We start from the raw sequence: 16,373 nt of genomic DNA, 5'->3' as shown, positions 1-16,373 counted from the left end.
TTTTTTTTTTTAATACAGTGTTCATGTTGAGCATATAAGTCATAGGAGAACATACAGCAGACTCCATTTATGTAAACGTCAAAACCTTCCAAAAATAAACACTTATTATTGTGGGACACATACATGTGGAGTACGCATCAAGCTAAGAGAGTGAAATGCTTAACACAATTTAGATAAGTGACAGGGGAGCATTGTGGACCAGGCTTCAAAAATTCTGGTCAAATCTCTTTTCAAGCAGAGTGTTGGGTATGTGGGTATTGGTTTCATTTTTTTTTTTTTAATGAATATAATTTATTGTCAGATTGGCTTACATACACACCCAGTGCTCATCCCCACAAGCGCCCTCCTCAAACAGTACTTATGCATACATTATCCTCGGGGTGTGCTACGTATTAAAATAAAAATAATCATAGCTAGCCGGTGGAGGGGGAGCTGTGGCGCGCAGAGCCTCCTAAAGGCGCTTAAATTCAGGGTTTGTTTTTCAAATAAGCTTGCTGGTCTGACAAAACAAGCCTAGGGGCGGATTTAGGCAGCGGGCACTGCGAGGGGACCGCCCTATCCATCAGATGCGCGCGCCCCCGCGTTGCAGACCCCTCGGACAGTGGGTCCCGGGGGCTCGCGCGGGGAGAGAGAACGTGCCTCTCCCGGGGGTCGCCCAGCCGCCTTCTGGGAGCTGTAGTCCGCGAGGGGCGGAGGCATGTCGGGAGTAGTAGTTCTAGGGTTCGCGGGGTTGCGGGACTGGTCCCGGCCTTTCTGGGGCTAGAGGCGCGGGTGACCTCGGTTACGCTGGGGCGGTGTGCAAGGAGCGGAGACTTCCCGGCTGCCTCTTCCCCGCAGCGGTGGAGCCAGCGTCTGTCCCGTCTGGGTGGGGAGTGCGGTGCCCGGCGGGGCGGCGCGCGGACACCGGGAGACGCCGCGCGGCCCGTGGGTCAGAGGTCGGCCGAGGCGGCGGTGCCTTGCGGGTGTCGCTGGCCCGGAAGACGCGCGGAGAGGAAGCGCCCTGCCAGGTGAGCTGGGGCGTGCCGGGACTGCTGTGGGCGGGGGCCTCCGGTGGCCGTCTGCCGAGAGACTTCTCAGTGAAGTAATACAAACAATAGCTCGCGATGGCCGAGAACGAGGTGTGCCCGGCCGTGGTGTAGCGGCTTGGATGGATTAACTCATTTCATGCTTCTGCATGCATAGCCAGTAAGTTGACTGCACACTGCCCCCATTTTACAGATGAAGGAACTGAGGCACAATGGCCAGGTAATTTGCCACGTTTAGCTAAGACCCTGGACTGGAGCAAGGATTCCCTTCCTGCCCCTGTTACTTAACCATATTTGTTTCTTTGTCAGGTCGCTGTGACTCCTTAAGTTCTCAGTCTCCCTCACATCTGCGAAATGGGGTAACCATACATACGTTTTAGAGTCGTTGTGAGGCTTAAAAATATATGAAAAGCACCCCAGATTCTGGAGTCTGTGAATACCTCTACAGCATCTTCCCTCCCCTGGCTGAGGTGCCCCAGCCCCAGATGACCCCCCCCCCTCCCCCCGCCCCCATACTCTGCTAGTTGAGCTCTCACGCTGTGCACTGCACCCTGGAGAGCCCCCTGCATGCAAACCCAGGCAGCCAGTGCAGGCAGCTGTGGCCAGGTTCCTTCTCTGACACCTGCCTGGCGGCTCCAGGCACACTCACCTTGCTCTCCCAGTTGGGATTTGTGTGTGACAAAGAGGGCTGTTTTCCGATGTGGATGCTGTAAGAGGTGGCACCTGTGAGATTTGTGTGTAGGGGGGCCGACAAAGCAACAGTCTGGCATGCATCTTGTGCGAGAGGGAGTGTTTTAACCACATTACCTCTGGTGAGGTAGGGTAGGTCCGGATACAGGGGGGCGAGAGGAGGAAAGTGTGCAGGTTGTGTTATTCCCTGGGGACCAGTGCAGCACTCCAGGCAGGGCCACTCAGGGAAGGCAACTGTGATGCAGAAAGACAAGGCAAATGTGGGCAGGTGACTTGATTGTGGCTTCTTCGGGAAGGAAAGGGCTAGGTGGGGCAGGCGGGCTTAGGGTTGGCCGTCTGTATTTGAAAGTGGCAGCCCCCGGGAAATTCATGTTCATTGTGGATTTTACAGCGTGTACAGTTTAAAGCTATCTAAGGACTCCAGGTATCTGTGGGTGAATCACAGTTTGCTTAGTCACAGCTAATAGACCTTAGGTGACCGTAAAGCATCAGTTTATAGCAGTTAGAAGTATGGTTAATACAGGGAGATGGAGATGGGAGAATTGTCTTAGAGCTGTATTGGTTTGGTGAGCATGCGTTTGCTTGGCTTGCATCATTTATGTGGTGCGGCTTTGCTGGGACCTGGTGGGCATTATGGGTGGTTGTAACTTCATCTCCCCAGGCCATCCCTTGACACCAGAGTTCCTCATGACACCTTTTCCTCTCCAGATCTACCTTGTCAGCAGTCTACACTCCTCTTACCAGGAAAACTGAGAAGGAAAGCATGGCTGTGGATTTGCTGCCCACTAAGGTGAAAGTAAGTGAAGATTGTCTTTCTTATGAATCGCTTTCTGGGTTTAGAGAGGGTGCACATGTTTCCATTCTTTGTCTGAGTACTTTTCTCTCCAACAAAACCTGGGGAATCCAGGGTTCTTTAAGTTTTCCCCAGGATCCAGGATTCATGGAGGGGCTGCTGAGGAATGTACTTCCTCTGTCTCTGTGTCACTCTTAATTCACCCTAAATCCAGCTTCATGACCAAAGACGGAGGCAGCGCTCGCTGAACATGTGCTTTGGGCTACAATAAGCGCTTGGTGGGGGCATGGTGTATTAGACAGTCTTTGTCTTCACAGAGGATACAGTCTTGCTTGGTGCAAAGACATGGAAGGACCAAAGACACCTTCAAAAAACACTTACTGAGCACCGACTATGCACAGGATACTGTTCAGAGCACTGGGGTCACGAAGAGGAAAGAGGTTGTTTCTGTCTTCAGGGAGTTCATTGTATTGACCTCAGTTAGGAAATGATTAAAGGTCCAAGAGGAGTTAGGGAAAAGATCCTGGAAGTGGTGGGGTCATTTTGAGCTGATACTGAAGGCCAGAAGGAGTTCAGCTTAGCTTGGGCTCTGAGGCCAGCAATTGGGAGGACAGGGGGCTGGGAGCCGAGCACAGGTGTGACGGTAAACTGTCCAGATGTCTTCCTTATCCATCTGACTAATTATCTCTGTCTTCTCCTCTGAATCTTGTCTACTGGCTTTGATTTATTCACACTCCCCTCCTGGGCCCTTCTTGCTCTTTGCCCTTTTTAGATCCATTTTCTTTTTCTTTTTTTAACATGTATTTATCTTTCAGAGAGAGACACACACAGAGTGTGAGCAGGGGAGAGGCAGAGAGAGAGGGAGACACAGAATCTGAAGCAGGCTCCAGGCTCTGAGCTGTCAGCACAGAGCCTGACGCGGGGCTTAAACCTATGAAACGTGAGATCATGACCTGAGCCAGTCAGAAGCTTAACTGAATGAGCCACCCAGGCACCCCTGAAAACTGTACATTTTCCCTTTATTCCTTGAACTTGAATTCCCATTCCACTTCCATATGTATTTTTAAAAAATTTTTTTAACGTTTATTTATTTTTGAGAGAGAGAGGCACACAGAGTGTGAGCAGAGGAGGGGCAGAAAGAGAGGGAGACATAGAATCCGAAGCAGGCTCCAGGCTCTGAGCTGTCAGCATAGAGCCCGACATGGGGCTCAAACTTAAAAACTGCGAGATCATGACCTGAGCCAAAGTCAGATGCTTAACCAACTGAGCCACCCAGGTGTCCCTCTTTTTTTTTTTAAAGTTTATTTTTGCGAGAGAGTGGGGGAGAGGGGCAGAGAAAGAGGGAGAGAGAGAATCCCGAGCAGGCTCCATGCTGTCAGTGCATAGCCCTTTTCCGGGCTTGATCTCATGAACTGCAAGATTATGACCTGAGCCGAAATCAAGAGTCAGATGCTTAACCAACTGAGCCACCCAGGCGCCCCTAAGATCCATTTTCATTACTTTAACCTGAAGATCTTTCCCAAGTCTCTGTTCTCAGGCCTCAACTTTTCCCTAGAGACACAGTCTAGAACTCTTAGGAAATATTTCCACATGGAAGTCTCAGCTTTCCCCCAACGCCAGCTCCTGTTCCTTCCGTGGGTTTTCTGTTCTGCCAGCCCCAAAGCCTCTGTTTTCATTGACTGCTTTCCCCCGAAGTAGTGGTAGCCTACATGTTACAAATGTAGACTCTGGAACTTGAGTTCATAAGTTCACCTCCAAGCTGGGGCTGTGACCTTGGCAAGTTATTTTCTCTCTGTGTGCCTCATTTCCTCATTTGTAAGTGGGATTAATGACATACATATCTCGTTTGATCCATGTAACAGGACTGTTAATATCTGCATTTTACGGGTGAGGAAACTGAGGCACAGAGGAGCAAGTAACTTGACCAGGGTCTTCCAGCTAGCCTCGAATCCGGATAAGACCGTATATACATTAATGTTATGCTCTGAGAACTTAAGTATACGTAAAATTCTGAGAACAGTGCATGGTACATATTAAATCTCAGTAAATGCTAGCTGTTAACTACCATTATTATCATGATAAGCAGCAACGACATTATTTTAGGGCCTGCCAAATTGGTCTGCCTCTTGCCACTAGGCTGGACTTTGCTTTGATTCTCTAATTACAAGGAGATGTGTGTTGTGGGAAACCAAAATGTAAAGGCCAGCAAAATGAAGTGAAAGCAATACCCAGCCATCACCTGGGGTGCCTTCTGCCCCAGGTGGGATTTTCACTGTCTGAGCTTTTCCCACACCCGCAAGCTTTTCTGAGAGACCCACTTGATTTCAGCTAAGGGAAGATGAAGAGGAGGATGTTTGCAACTCAGCGTTTTTTGTGAGTTTGTTTTGACCTCTAATTTACTGAAAACTGAAGATTTGAAAGCAGATAGAATAAAGAGTACTGTACTAAATACAGAGCATCGGTATCTGAACGTCCATTGGCTTCTCATCAGAAACAAGGGCCAGAAAATGATCAAGTGGTGTTTTACATGAGAGAAAGAAACTGTGAACCCAGAATTCTATAACCGATGAAAATATTCTTTAAAAAATTTTTTTTAATGTTTTAAATTTATTTTTGAAGGAGAGAGAGAGACAGGATGAGCGGGGGGAGGAGCAGAGAGAGAGAGGGAGACACAGAATCCGAAACAGGCTCCAGGCTTTAAGCTGTCAGCACAGAGCCCGATGCAGGGCTCCAACCCACGAACTGTGAGATCATGACCTGAGCCGAAATCGGATGCTTAACCAACTGAGCCGCCCAGGTGCCCCACCAATGAAAATATTCTTTAAGAAGGAAGATGAAGTAGAGGCACCTGGGTGACTCAGTCGGTTAAGCATCAGACTCTTGATTTTGGCTCAGGTCATGATCTCATAGTCGAGAGATTGAGCCCCGCGTTAGGCTCTGCGCTGAGGGTGTGGAGCCTGCTTGGGATTCTCTCCCTGTCATTCTTCCCCTGCCTCACTTGCTCGCTATCCCTCTCTCTATCAAATAAACTTAAAAAAAAAAAAAAAAAGAAAAAGAATGAAGTAAAGACATTTTCAGATAAATGAAAATGAACCTAAGTCATGGTCAGCAGGCCCACCCTGCAATATATGCTAAAGTATATGCTTGCTTCAAGCTGACAGGAAATAATGCCAGATGGGAGCTCTCACCTTAGGAAGGAAATAAAGAGCATTGGAAAAGGAGGGGCCATTGGATAAATGTAAATATATAAATACTTTTTCCTCTCAGTGTCTTTAAAATGCCTATGATTGGAGTGCCTGGGTGGCTCAGTCGGTTGAGCGTCTGACTTCGGATCAGGTCATGATCTCACGGTTGGTGGGTTCAAGCCCCGCCCCGCATTGGGCTCTGTGCTGGTAGCTCAGAGCCTGGAGCCAGCTTCAGATTCTGTGTCTCCCTCTCTCTCTGCTCCTCCCCTGCTTGTGCTCTCTCCCTCTTTCTCTCTCTCTCTCAAAAATAAACATTAAAAAATAAATAAAAAAATAAAATGCCTATGATTGTTTAAATTAAAAACATAATACTGTATCATGGGGTTTATAACGCAGGTGGAGGTAATACACATGACAGTTGTGGGTCTAGAGTTCATTTATGGTTGGACTCAAAAAGCTCTGTCTTTATCTCCAGAAAAGCTCTATCTTCATCTCTGGGGAGGGCCTGGATGGCTGATTTTTGACTCTGAGGCACAATAAAGGCAGTGGATGTGCTGTTTAAGATCCCAGTGCCACTGGCTCCCCCCAGGGTGGCCATCTCAGGTGGTTGGGAGCTGGCCTACCTTGTTTGACAAGCCTTGCTTGACACACAAAAGGCCCCTGCTGAGCGTTTCCCCTTTAAGCCCTTCTGATTCAAAGTTCCTCCTACAGATCCAGGGACACGGCCTAGGCTGTGTGCACAAGGACAGAGAGATTGCCCATGGAACATGTCTCCGTCCTCCAGGGCTTCGCTGCACTCTCTCTGTCTTGTTGCACTTGTACCTGTTGCCTCCCATGAGCGTGCTTGGTGAGGTCTGGTGAGTCCTGCCAGCCCTCTGAACAGGGAGCGTCTTTTTAACAACGATAGCATGAAGAAGGGGTGGTGTTCCCATACACTTGCAAGTTCTTGCATTCTGTGTGAAATCAGATATTCGCTCTAATAGACTATAAAGAACTAAGGATGTATGTTATAATTCTCAGAGCAACCACTAAAAATGTAAAGAGGTGGGGCGCCTGGCTAGCTCAGGCAGAGGAGCCTGAGACTCTTGATCTTGGGGGTGTGAGTTCGAGCCCCACGCTGGGTGTAACGATTACTTAAAAAAAATTTTTTTTTAATCTTTAAAAAAAATGCAAAGAGGTATAGCTGAAAAGTCAATACATAAAATGGAATGTAAACAATTTCAAAATAGGGACGCCTGACTGGCTCAGTCGGTTGAGCATCCCGATTCTTGATTTCAGCTCAGGTCATGATCTCAGGGTCATGAGATAAAGCCCCATATAGGGCTCCATGCTGAGTGTGAAGCCTGCTTGAGATTCTCAATCTCTCTCTTTCTCTCTCTCTCTCTCTCTCTCTCTCTCTCTGCTCCCCCTCCCACACGTGCACTTTCTCTCTCTCCAAAAAATAAAAAAATTAAAAATTTCGGAATAAATGCACACACCCTGTAAACAGTGTCAACCTACTGGAAGGGTAGAGAGTAATAAGCAAAAAATTGCTTTTCTGCTCCTCCACAAACATGAAAGAATAATCAGGGTGGACGGCTTGTTGTATTCTTCCAAATACTTTTGCATGCACATATATATATATACATAACAGATCCATCTGGATAATCAGGATCTTCTCATCTCAAAAATAAAATCCTTAAGAAGATCTTCAGGGTCCTTTTAGTCATATATATAACATTCACAGGTTTTGTTACTCAGCCTACCACAACCATTGGCTTACAAATAAAGTTTCCAGAAACATCTTTGAACAAATACCCCTACTCAGTTGTGTGAGGCTCTCTTATAGTGGACTCCTAACAGTAGAATCACAAGGTGAAAGCATACATATTCCTTTTTCATGCCTTACAGCTCCTTCATATAAGAGTTGATAATTGGCCAGCCTCTGATTTCTCTCATTTTGTGGATTAACGGAGTTCTCTTGGAAGAACTGACTTTCTCACAGTCCCTTTTGGCACATGTATAGTCTTGCAGGTTCTTTGGGTCTTTTATTTACTTTTAATTTCTTTAAAATGTGTATATATTTTTTTAACGTTTATTTATTTTTGAGACAGAGAGAGACACAGCATGAATGGGGGAGGGGCAGAGAGAGAGGGAAACACAGAATCGGAAGCAGGCTCCAGGCTCTGAGCCATCAGCCCAGAGGCCGACGCGGGGCTCGAACTCGCAGACCGCGAGATCATGACCTGAGCCGAAGTCGGACGCTTAACCGACTGAGCCACCCAGGCGCCCCTAAAATGTGTATTTTTAAGAGAGACCAAGAGCCAGTGGGGAAGGGACAGAGAGAGAGAGGGAGACTAAGAATCCCAAGGAAGCTCTGGGACCCCGGGTCTTTTAATTTCCATAGACAGTGGATACCCATGTGACAGTCTAGTTTAGTGGTCAGTCTGCCTGAATTCAGTTCCAATCTCTATCAGTTTCTAACAGGATTACCTTGGCAGGTAACGTAACCTCTCTGAGCTGCTTCTTCACTTGCAAAACAATTTAATTATAGTGTCTTCCTCATAGAATTTCTGTGAAACTTCGTGAGTTCAAAGTTCCTGTCATAGTTCCTGACATACAAGTATTCAATAAACATGAGCTAATACTATTTGTATCATTTGCTTTTACATCTCAGAAATTCTTTTTTGTTTCGGTTCTGCTAATGGCTTTTCCAGTTTTCTGGCATTGTTCTAAGTGTATTCTGATTCCCCCCCCGCCTTTCTTTTAATTTGGATTTTGAGTGAGAGGGAGGTGGATGTCTGTGCTCACTTGACAGATCCCAGCCTCGGATTTAAATTCCCTTTTGGCGGGGACTTGGCCTTTCTCCCCGACTTTGCCCTCACAACACCTGGTGGGTTCTCAGTAAATATTTGTATAATTGTCGATGGGGGGGGGGTCCCAAAAGTAACATAAATAGTCCATTTGAAATATACTTAGAATCCTGGGACATCAGGGTTGGTTGTCGCACATCCCTGCGTTACCGGCGTTACTGAGTGGTGGAGAAGTTGGTCCTGGGTGAGCAGGAATGGGTTTGCCATTACAGGAGTCTGTGACGTTCAGGGACGTGGCCGTGGTCTTCAGCCAGGACGAGTGGCTGCGCCTGGACTCTGCGCAGAGAACCCTGTACCGGGAGGTGATGCTGGAGAACTATGGCACCCTGGTCTCGCTGGGTAAGGAGGCTGGTCTGTAAGAGAGAATCCGCTGCGGGAGTGCCTTAGAGCTGTCCCTGTGGGGTTCAGAGTCCGCAGTTTCTCCCCTAACGAGCCCCTGGGAAAGGAAGAGCCTCTGCGGAATTCAAGGCATGCATTTGTGTCCGGATGCCCTTCCTCTGCCTTCCTCCCACCTGCCTCCTGACCAGGGTGATCCTCCTCCTGACCAGGGTGGTCCTCCTCCACTCACTGGGTCCTGTGGGGGGATCAAGGGGGAAGAGGGATAAGGCTGTGTTGTTTCTGAACCAAACCCACCCGCGATGTGCTGTGTGCCCCACCTCCCCAGGCTCCCTTCTCTGCCCTGTTGGCTCTGGTTTGTGAGCTCTGGACTTGCCCCATCTGCTCAAACTCCATTCCCTTCCCCACGAGCAGGGATTCCATCTTCGACGCCAAAGGTGATCTGCCGGTTGCAGCAAGGCGAGGATCCTTGCGTGGTGGAAAGGGAAATCCCTCAAGACGCCTGTCTGGGTGAGTGCGCGGCTGGGAACCGGGCACAGGGCGGGGTATATATGAGAGCAGGTCAGGAGGAGCCGGTGCTCTGAGAATTTTGCTGGAAGTGCTGAGCCAGGGCCCCCTCATGGGAAGTTCCTTGGTGATAATGGTTTTCTTTGCAGCAAAAGGCCCCTGAGTAGACCTCTTTGTTCACTTAACGCGCCCCGCTTTCCCTCTTTCCTTCTCTGCCACTTCACCCACTTCCTTCTGCTGTCTTGGCCTCTTGATCTCCATGGTTTTCTTTCCATCTGCAATTACACATGACAGACCTGAAAAACTACACCTTCGGTTGCGTCTTGAATTCTTTGTAATTTCTCTCACAACCCCATATTTCAGGGTGTTGTCAACGCTTCCGTGTCTCCGGTTTCTTAACTCAGCATTTCCCTTTTATGTCCCTGGAGACTGGGGCTGTCGTGTCCCACTGTGAGAGTCAACCAGCTCCCCTGGACCTCTGTAGCTTTTCTGGTCCAGGGCTTGGCATGCTTTTCCCACAGTGGACCAGATGGTAAATATTTTGGCATTGGGGGCCACAGGTCTCTTTTGCAGTCCTTAAACTCCACCATCTTAGTGCAAGGTAATGCAAATGCAGACAGAGACAGTAAGTAGTCAACCCATAGGTGTGGCTGCCTTCTAGCACCAGAAGGAGGTATCAGCTGGAGTTGGCCCAGAGACCTGTAGTTTGTAGACTCCTCTTCTAGCCTAGTCTAAGCTCACTGGTCTTTATCATAAAACTGTAAGTTGTTGAAGTTAGAAGATCACTTGAAGACCGTCAGATTTAGATACCTCTCTTTATCATGGAGGAAACAGTGCATCAGAGGTTGTCAAACACTTTGCTGGCAGAGCTGGAAAAGCTGAAAAGCAGTGAGAAAAGCCTCGATCACCAGTGTCATTTCTGTTCACTGTGTGACACAGACTGGGCAATATTTTGTGGTTTGTGGTCTTTGTGGTTTGACCTTTATAATCTATGATTCTTGCCTTTATTGGCATGTTTTGTTTGCTCGTTGTCTTCACAAATACTTTTCACCTTTATTAAAATACAGTTTTCTAGGGGCGCCTGGGTGGCTCAGTCAGTTAAGTGTCCAACTTCGGCTCAGGTCATGGTCTTATGGTTCATGAGTTCGAGCCCCGGGATTCTGTGTCTTCTTCTCTCTCTGCCTCTCGCCAACTCATGCACATGTGCATGTGCACTCTCTCTTGGAAATAAAGAAACGTTAAAAAAATTAAAAAAGAAAACAAAATACAGTTTTCTCCAAAGAAAGAGTTACTGAGTAGTACAGCCTAGCACATAAGATCATGATTTGACTTTGGACATTTCCTGATTTCATGTTACCCCTGCCACTGCTTCCAAGTGCTCTGAGCTGTGGGGAAAGTTACCTACCTTCTCTGAGCCTTGTTCTCCTCTCTCACCTTCTGGGCCATCAGCAGAGTGATTGATCTTTTTTTCAAAACTCTGGTGTTATTCCCATACCTTAAGAGACCTTTATCCACGGAGTAAAGTAAAATTCCTTAATGTGACATTAAACCTACTTCGTAGCCTGTCTCCATGTTGCTTTATAGGAATCAGTGGCCACTTCCACTCCGGCTCCATGTTCTGGCCAAACCTGAACCCTCATTAACATTTGTGTGTCATTCCTTCTCGGGTTACTGCTTCCCCCTTGTCCACAGGAAACCTTAGATCCATCTGCCCCCCCTCATCTGTGGGTTTTTCTTATTTTTCTGCTTCCCAGTCAGCATCCATTTTCCAGTCAGTCTCATTCATACGGCACTTTCTGGATGCCTTGAACACATCCATTACGGCATCTGTTGTAGTGAATTATAGTTATTCTCCTGTTATTTCTTTTCCTAATTGGACTGTGCATATTTAAGGAAGAAACCAGGTCTGTCTTTGAATTCTGTGCCTGTAGCATCAAATATACTGCCTTCACTTAATATTTTTTGAGTGTAATTGAACTGCCTTTATGATTAACTCAGTGCCAAGGAAGCTCAGATTTAAGTGCTCAGTGCAACCAGACCATGGCAGCTATATCATTGTTCACCTTCCACTCTGTCCTCATTCTTACCAAATAAGGCCACTGTTTCCTATTATTATCTGCCTAAGAACTTACAACCCCTCCTGTGACCTGTATTATTATTCTGAATTCTTCTGCCAGTTGTTCAGGAACTCTGTATTTGGCTTTACCCTGTTATTCCAGGGGCGCCTGGGTGGCTCAGTCAGTTAAGCCTCTGACTTCAGCTTAGATCATGAGCTCACAGCTCTGTGCTGACAGCTCGGAGCCTGGAGCCTGCTTCGGATTCTGTGTCTCCCTCTCTCTCTGCCCCTCCCCCTCTAGTGCGCTTGCTCTCTTGTGCATGCACCCTCTCTCTCTCTCAAAAATAAATAAACATTAAAAAAAATTTTTTTAAATGAATTCGAACCTGGATTTCCTCTTTTAGTCATTAAGCCCCTTTCCCCGCCCCCAAATAGGTTTACTTTCCCCACAGATGACTTTGATCAGGCCTTCTTTCTGACTCATAGACTCCTCTTTTCGTTTTCTACTGAAATCCATCCCCTTGCTCTTTATTATCCAGCTTCCTTTATAGAACCACTCCTTGCTAATACTGTTGGTGTTGGTGTCTTGGTTCTCTGAACCTCACACCAACATTATACAGCCGAGGCTTCTCATATCAAGGAGAAATGAACCATTACTGTTTAATCATTTGTACATTTCATATTATCATTGCTAATTATTCACTATTTGTTCAATAAATGACTGGGTTTCAGGAGTCTGTTATAAGAGGAGGGAATCCCTTTTCATTTTTGAGGTCACCTGCTCTTCATAATTTTTCCAACTAACTCTGCCCAGTTTTGTTGTTTTTTATGTTTATTTATTTTGAGAGAGAAAGAGAGCACAAGGAGGGGCGGGCAGAGAGGAGAGACAGAATTCCAGGCAGGGTTCGCACCATCAGTGCACAGCCTAATGCCAGACTCAAACTCCTATACTGTGAGATCATGACCTGAGCCAAGATCAAGAGTCAGTTGCTTAACCGATTGCACCACCCACATGCTCCCATTATTTTTTCTATGCAAGACACTCTAATTGTATGCTTATCATGTGCACAGTAAGGAATTAACAAATAATGATGTTAATGTTTATAATGTTAATGTATAATATAGGTATGTAATATACATTATAGCGTGTATAATATACAATATGTATGTATAGTATATACATATATATACATAATATGTCTATATTAATATACACTAATAATGTACATTAACAATAATCAAGATATTCTCCTTGAACAAACACTTGAATTATTTTCAGACTTCGTGTATGTATATATGTTAAGTGATAGAATGTTTAAGTAAAATATGTTTTGGAAGAGAGAGAGAGAGAGACTGATTTAGGCTTTAGTCATTAAATTTCTTTAGAAAAATGAGATTAGAGTAGCCTAGTAGATTTCTGGAAGGGCAGGGAATGTCATATTGTGACAAAGGATAAAAAGAGGGGAGGTACCCTGGTCAATCCTTTAACTTGCAAACTGTTAGGTTTTCCATTAACATCTTGAAGAAAAATCTATATTTTTATACAGATTTATAGCCTGTGTACCTTTTTCTTCTTATTATTTAATTTTAATCATATATATTTTATTACTAAAACCTGATGGATTTTTATTAACCTAAATTTAAGTATATGCAATTACCTAATTACACAGACCTAGTTTTAACCTATTTTCAGTCATGGATTGATTAAAGAAAGCCAGATTTGAGCTTTCCATAGAATCAGCTCAAGCTGAATCCTTTCACTTAACATCATATCTGAGCTTGGGGCTTGGGCATATTTCAGAACTTTGGGGCATATTGACTCCACATTTCTTGTAAACTTTCATTTGTCTAAAGAGATTCTCACAGGGGTGCCTGGCTGGCTCAGTCAGTGGAGCATGAGACCTTTGATCTTGGGGTTGTGAGTTTGAGCCCCATGCTGGGTATAGAGATTACTTAAAAATAAAATCTTTAGGGAGCACTTGGGTGACAGTCTGTTAAGTGTCCAACTTCGGCTCAGGTCATGATCTCACGGTTCGTGAGTTTGAGCCCCACGTCAGGCTGTGTGGTGACATCTCAGAGCCTGGAACCTGCTTCAGATTCTGTGTCTCCTTCTCTTTCTGCCCCTCCCTTACTCAAACTCTGTCTCTCTCTCACTCTCTCTCTCTCAAATAAATGAATAAACATTAAAAAAATGAAAACTTTAATAAATAATACAAATATAAAAATAAAAAGATTCCTACAAAAGGAGGTCAGTCTTCTGGTTGCAGCTTATTAGAAGAGATGACTGTATCTATTTTTCCTCGTGATCAATTTGGAAGGGAAAAGTGGGGGCAGGGAGGTGTGAACAAAACTGTTATTCCTCCAATCACCAGGGATAGGTTGTTGCACAAGGCTGATTTATTCCATATTGTCCTCTTCTTTATAGTCAGCATCTTGAATTTAGATCAGAAATCCTCAATACAGTCATGCTTCAGGGCTGCTATAAGTTTGAAAACCTGAGCACCCTCTTATTAACAGACTGTTTCTCCTTTCACAGACTATGATACGAAATCATATTCACATACAGATTCACAAAATTTAAGGAAAACATCGCAGATATTTTTAAATGATTGCACCTAGAGTTTCAGCTATGGGCACTAACATCATAAAAACCACATGTGAATAGAAAGAAGGTATGGGTGCCTGGCTGACTCACTTGGAGGGGCACACAACTCTAAATCTTGGGCTTGTGAGTTTGAGCCCCATGTTGGGTGTAGAGATTATGCAATAAATAGATAGATAGATAGATAGATAGATAGATAGATAGATAGATAAAGTAATAAGTAAACTTTAAAAAAAAAAAAAAAAAGAGAAAATAAAGACAAGTTACCTACCTCATGGCCCGGCATACAGAACAGAAAATGATACACTGAAATATGCCACAGTTTATTCAACTCGAGCTTAGGAGCTAACATTTTTCTGTAGCCTCATACCTTCAGCTCGACCCGTTCTCTCTGCCACTGCTTCTCTCAAGTCGCAATGTCTTTGTTTCCAGTGTTAATCTGTTCACTCTATTCTCCGACACCACTCCTTCACCTGTTTACCACTCTTCCTTTCCATCCTATCCTGTTTTTCCCCAGTGGCAAGTCCATATTTGAGATCAAAAGAGGTATAAAACCTCTTTTATTTATTTTTTGAGAGAGAGAGAGAGCAGGGGAGAAGGGCAGAGAGAGAGGGATAGAGAGAATCTCAAGCAGGCTCCACTTTCAGTGCAGAGCCCGACATGGGGCTGGATCCCACAACCCTGGGATCATGACCTGAGTTGAAACCAAGAGTCGGACGCTCAGCTGACTGAGCCACCCAGCCGCCTCTCAGACCTGTTTTATATGTACTATTGCCAATTTTACTGTTCCACGGTTGCATGTTTTGCTCTTCCTGTAGAGGTGCCGTTAATGCTTCTGATCCACTCCAGGTTTCAAGACTTGGCCTGAAATGGAAGCCTCACCTCCCAGACAGGACATTTCTATAGAAGAAACATCTCAGGGAATAATAAAGAAAAAGTCCATTAAGTTTGGTCACTGGGACATCGATTTTGGACAGACTTTGGAATTGGAGAGTGGAACAGAACAGGAGCAACGGAAGAAACCTCTTCAGCAAATCATGACCTCACACAAAAAAACTGTGAGTGGAGATGTAAAGCAGACACATCTTGAATTGGGGAAAGGCTTACTTATAAATACAATTCTTGTCACACAACAGAGTGTTCCTATAGAAAGGATACCCAATATATATTACACTTTTGGGAGAGATTTTAAACAGAATTTTGATTTAATGAGATGCATCCAGATTTACCCAGGAGAAAAACCTCATCTTTGTAATGAATGTGGGAAAAGCTTCAACCAGAGTCTCCATCTGATTGAACACCAGAGAATTCACACTGGTGAGAAACCCTACAGATGTAGTGAGTGTGGGAAACCCTTTAGCCACAGATCCTCCCTTCTTGCCCATCAGAGAATTCATACTGGAGAGAAACCTTACAAATGTAATGAATGTGAGAAAGCGTTTAGCAGCAGCTCGACCCTAATCAAACACCTGAGGGTGCACACTGGCGAGAAACCCTACCAGTGTAAGGAATGTGGTAAAGCCTTTAGCCAGTGTTCAACCCTCACTGTACATCAGAGGATTCATACTGGAGAGAAACTCTATAAATGTGCTGAATGTGAGAAGGCCTTCAATTGTAGAGCAAAACTTCACAGACACCAAAGAATCCACACAGGGGAGAAACCCTATAAATGCAGTGAATGTGGGAAAGGTTACAGCCAGTTTGCATCCCTGGCTGAACATCAGAAGCTTCATACTGGAGAACAGCTGTGTAAATGCTTGGAATGTGGGAGAACCTTCACACGCATCTCCACCCTTATTGAACACCAGCGAATTCATACTGGTCAGAAACCCTACCAGTGCAATGAATGTGGGAAAGCCTTCAACCAGTATTCATCCTTCAGTGAACATCGTAAAATTCACACCGGGGAAAAGCTTTACCCATGTGGAGAATGCGGGAAAGCCTTTGGTTGCAAATCCAACCTTTACAGGCATCAGAGAATTCACACTGGAGAGAAACCCTACCAGTGTAATCAGTGTGGGAAAGCCTTCAGCCAGTATTCATTCCTAACAGAGCACGAGAGGATCCATACTGGCGAGAAACTCTACAAGTGCATGGAGTGTGGGAAAGCCTACAGTTATAGATCAAACCTTTGTAGACACAAAAAAGTTCACACTAAGGAAAAACTCTATAAATGGAAGGAATATGGGAATCCTTTTATCTATAGCTCCTCCCTTACTCAGTATCAGAGATTTCTCAGAGATGATGAGTCCTGTGAAGTTTAATTCTTCTCTCAAATGATTCAAGACTCCTCACTGGAGAATAATAAATAGGGCACAGACTCCAGA

General features: G+C 45.3%; 1 protein-coding gene across 1 annotated transcript; it reads left to right on the top strand.

Annotated features, from left to right (window-relative positions):
* Window positions 1–620: 620 nt before the first annotated feature.
* On the top strand, window positions 621–16,359 carry ZNF354C (zinc finger protein 354C). The gene is made up of 5 exons (XM_043585576.1): window positions 621–1,007; window positions 2,424–2,511; window positions 8,758–8,884; window positions 9,296–9,391; window positions 14,896–16,359. Exons 2-5 carry the CDS (start codon window positions 2,479–2,481, stop codon window positions 16,308–16,310), a joined length of 1,671 nt encoding a protein of 556 aa, XP_043441511.1. The 5' UTR covers window positions 621–1,007; window positions 2,424–2,478; the 3' UTR covers window positions 16,311–16,359.
* The last annotated feature ends 14 nt before the right edge of the window (window positions 16,360–16,373 follow it).

The sequence above is a fragment of the Prionailurus bengalensis genome, chromosome A1 (assembly GCF_016509475.1).
Source record: "Prionailurus bengalensis isolate Pbe53 chromosome A1, Fcat_Pben_1.1_paternal_pri, whole genome shotgun sequence".
Taxonomy (NCBI): domain Eukaryota; kingdom Metazoa; phylum Chordata; class Mammalia; order Carnivora; family Felidae; genus Prionailurus; species Prionailurus bengalensis.
This window is presented reverse-complemented; position numbering and strand designations above follow the sequence as displayed.

Excerpts from the sequence above, each read along its gene's own strand:
- ZNF354C (XM_043585576.1), top strand. The coding sequence starts at position 2,479 with ATGGCTGTGGATTTGCTGCCCACTAAGGTGAAA. Across the intron at positions 2,512-8,757 it reads TGCTGCCCACTAAGGTGAAA|GAGTCTGTGACGTTCAGGGA; the intron begins GTAAGTGAAGAT and ends TTGCCATTACAG. Across the intron at positions 8,885-9,295 it reads TGGCACCCTGGTCTCGCTGG|GGATTCCATCTTCGACGCCA; the intron begins GTAAGGAGGCTG and ends CCCCACGAGCAG.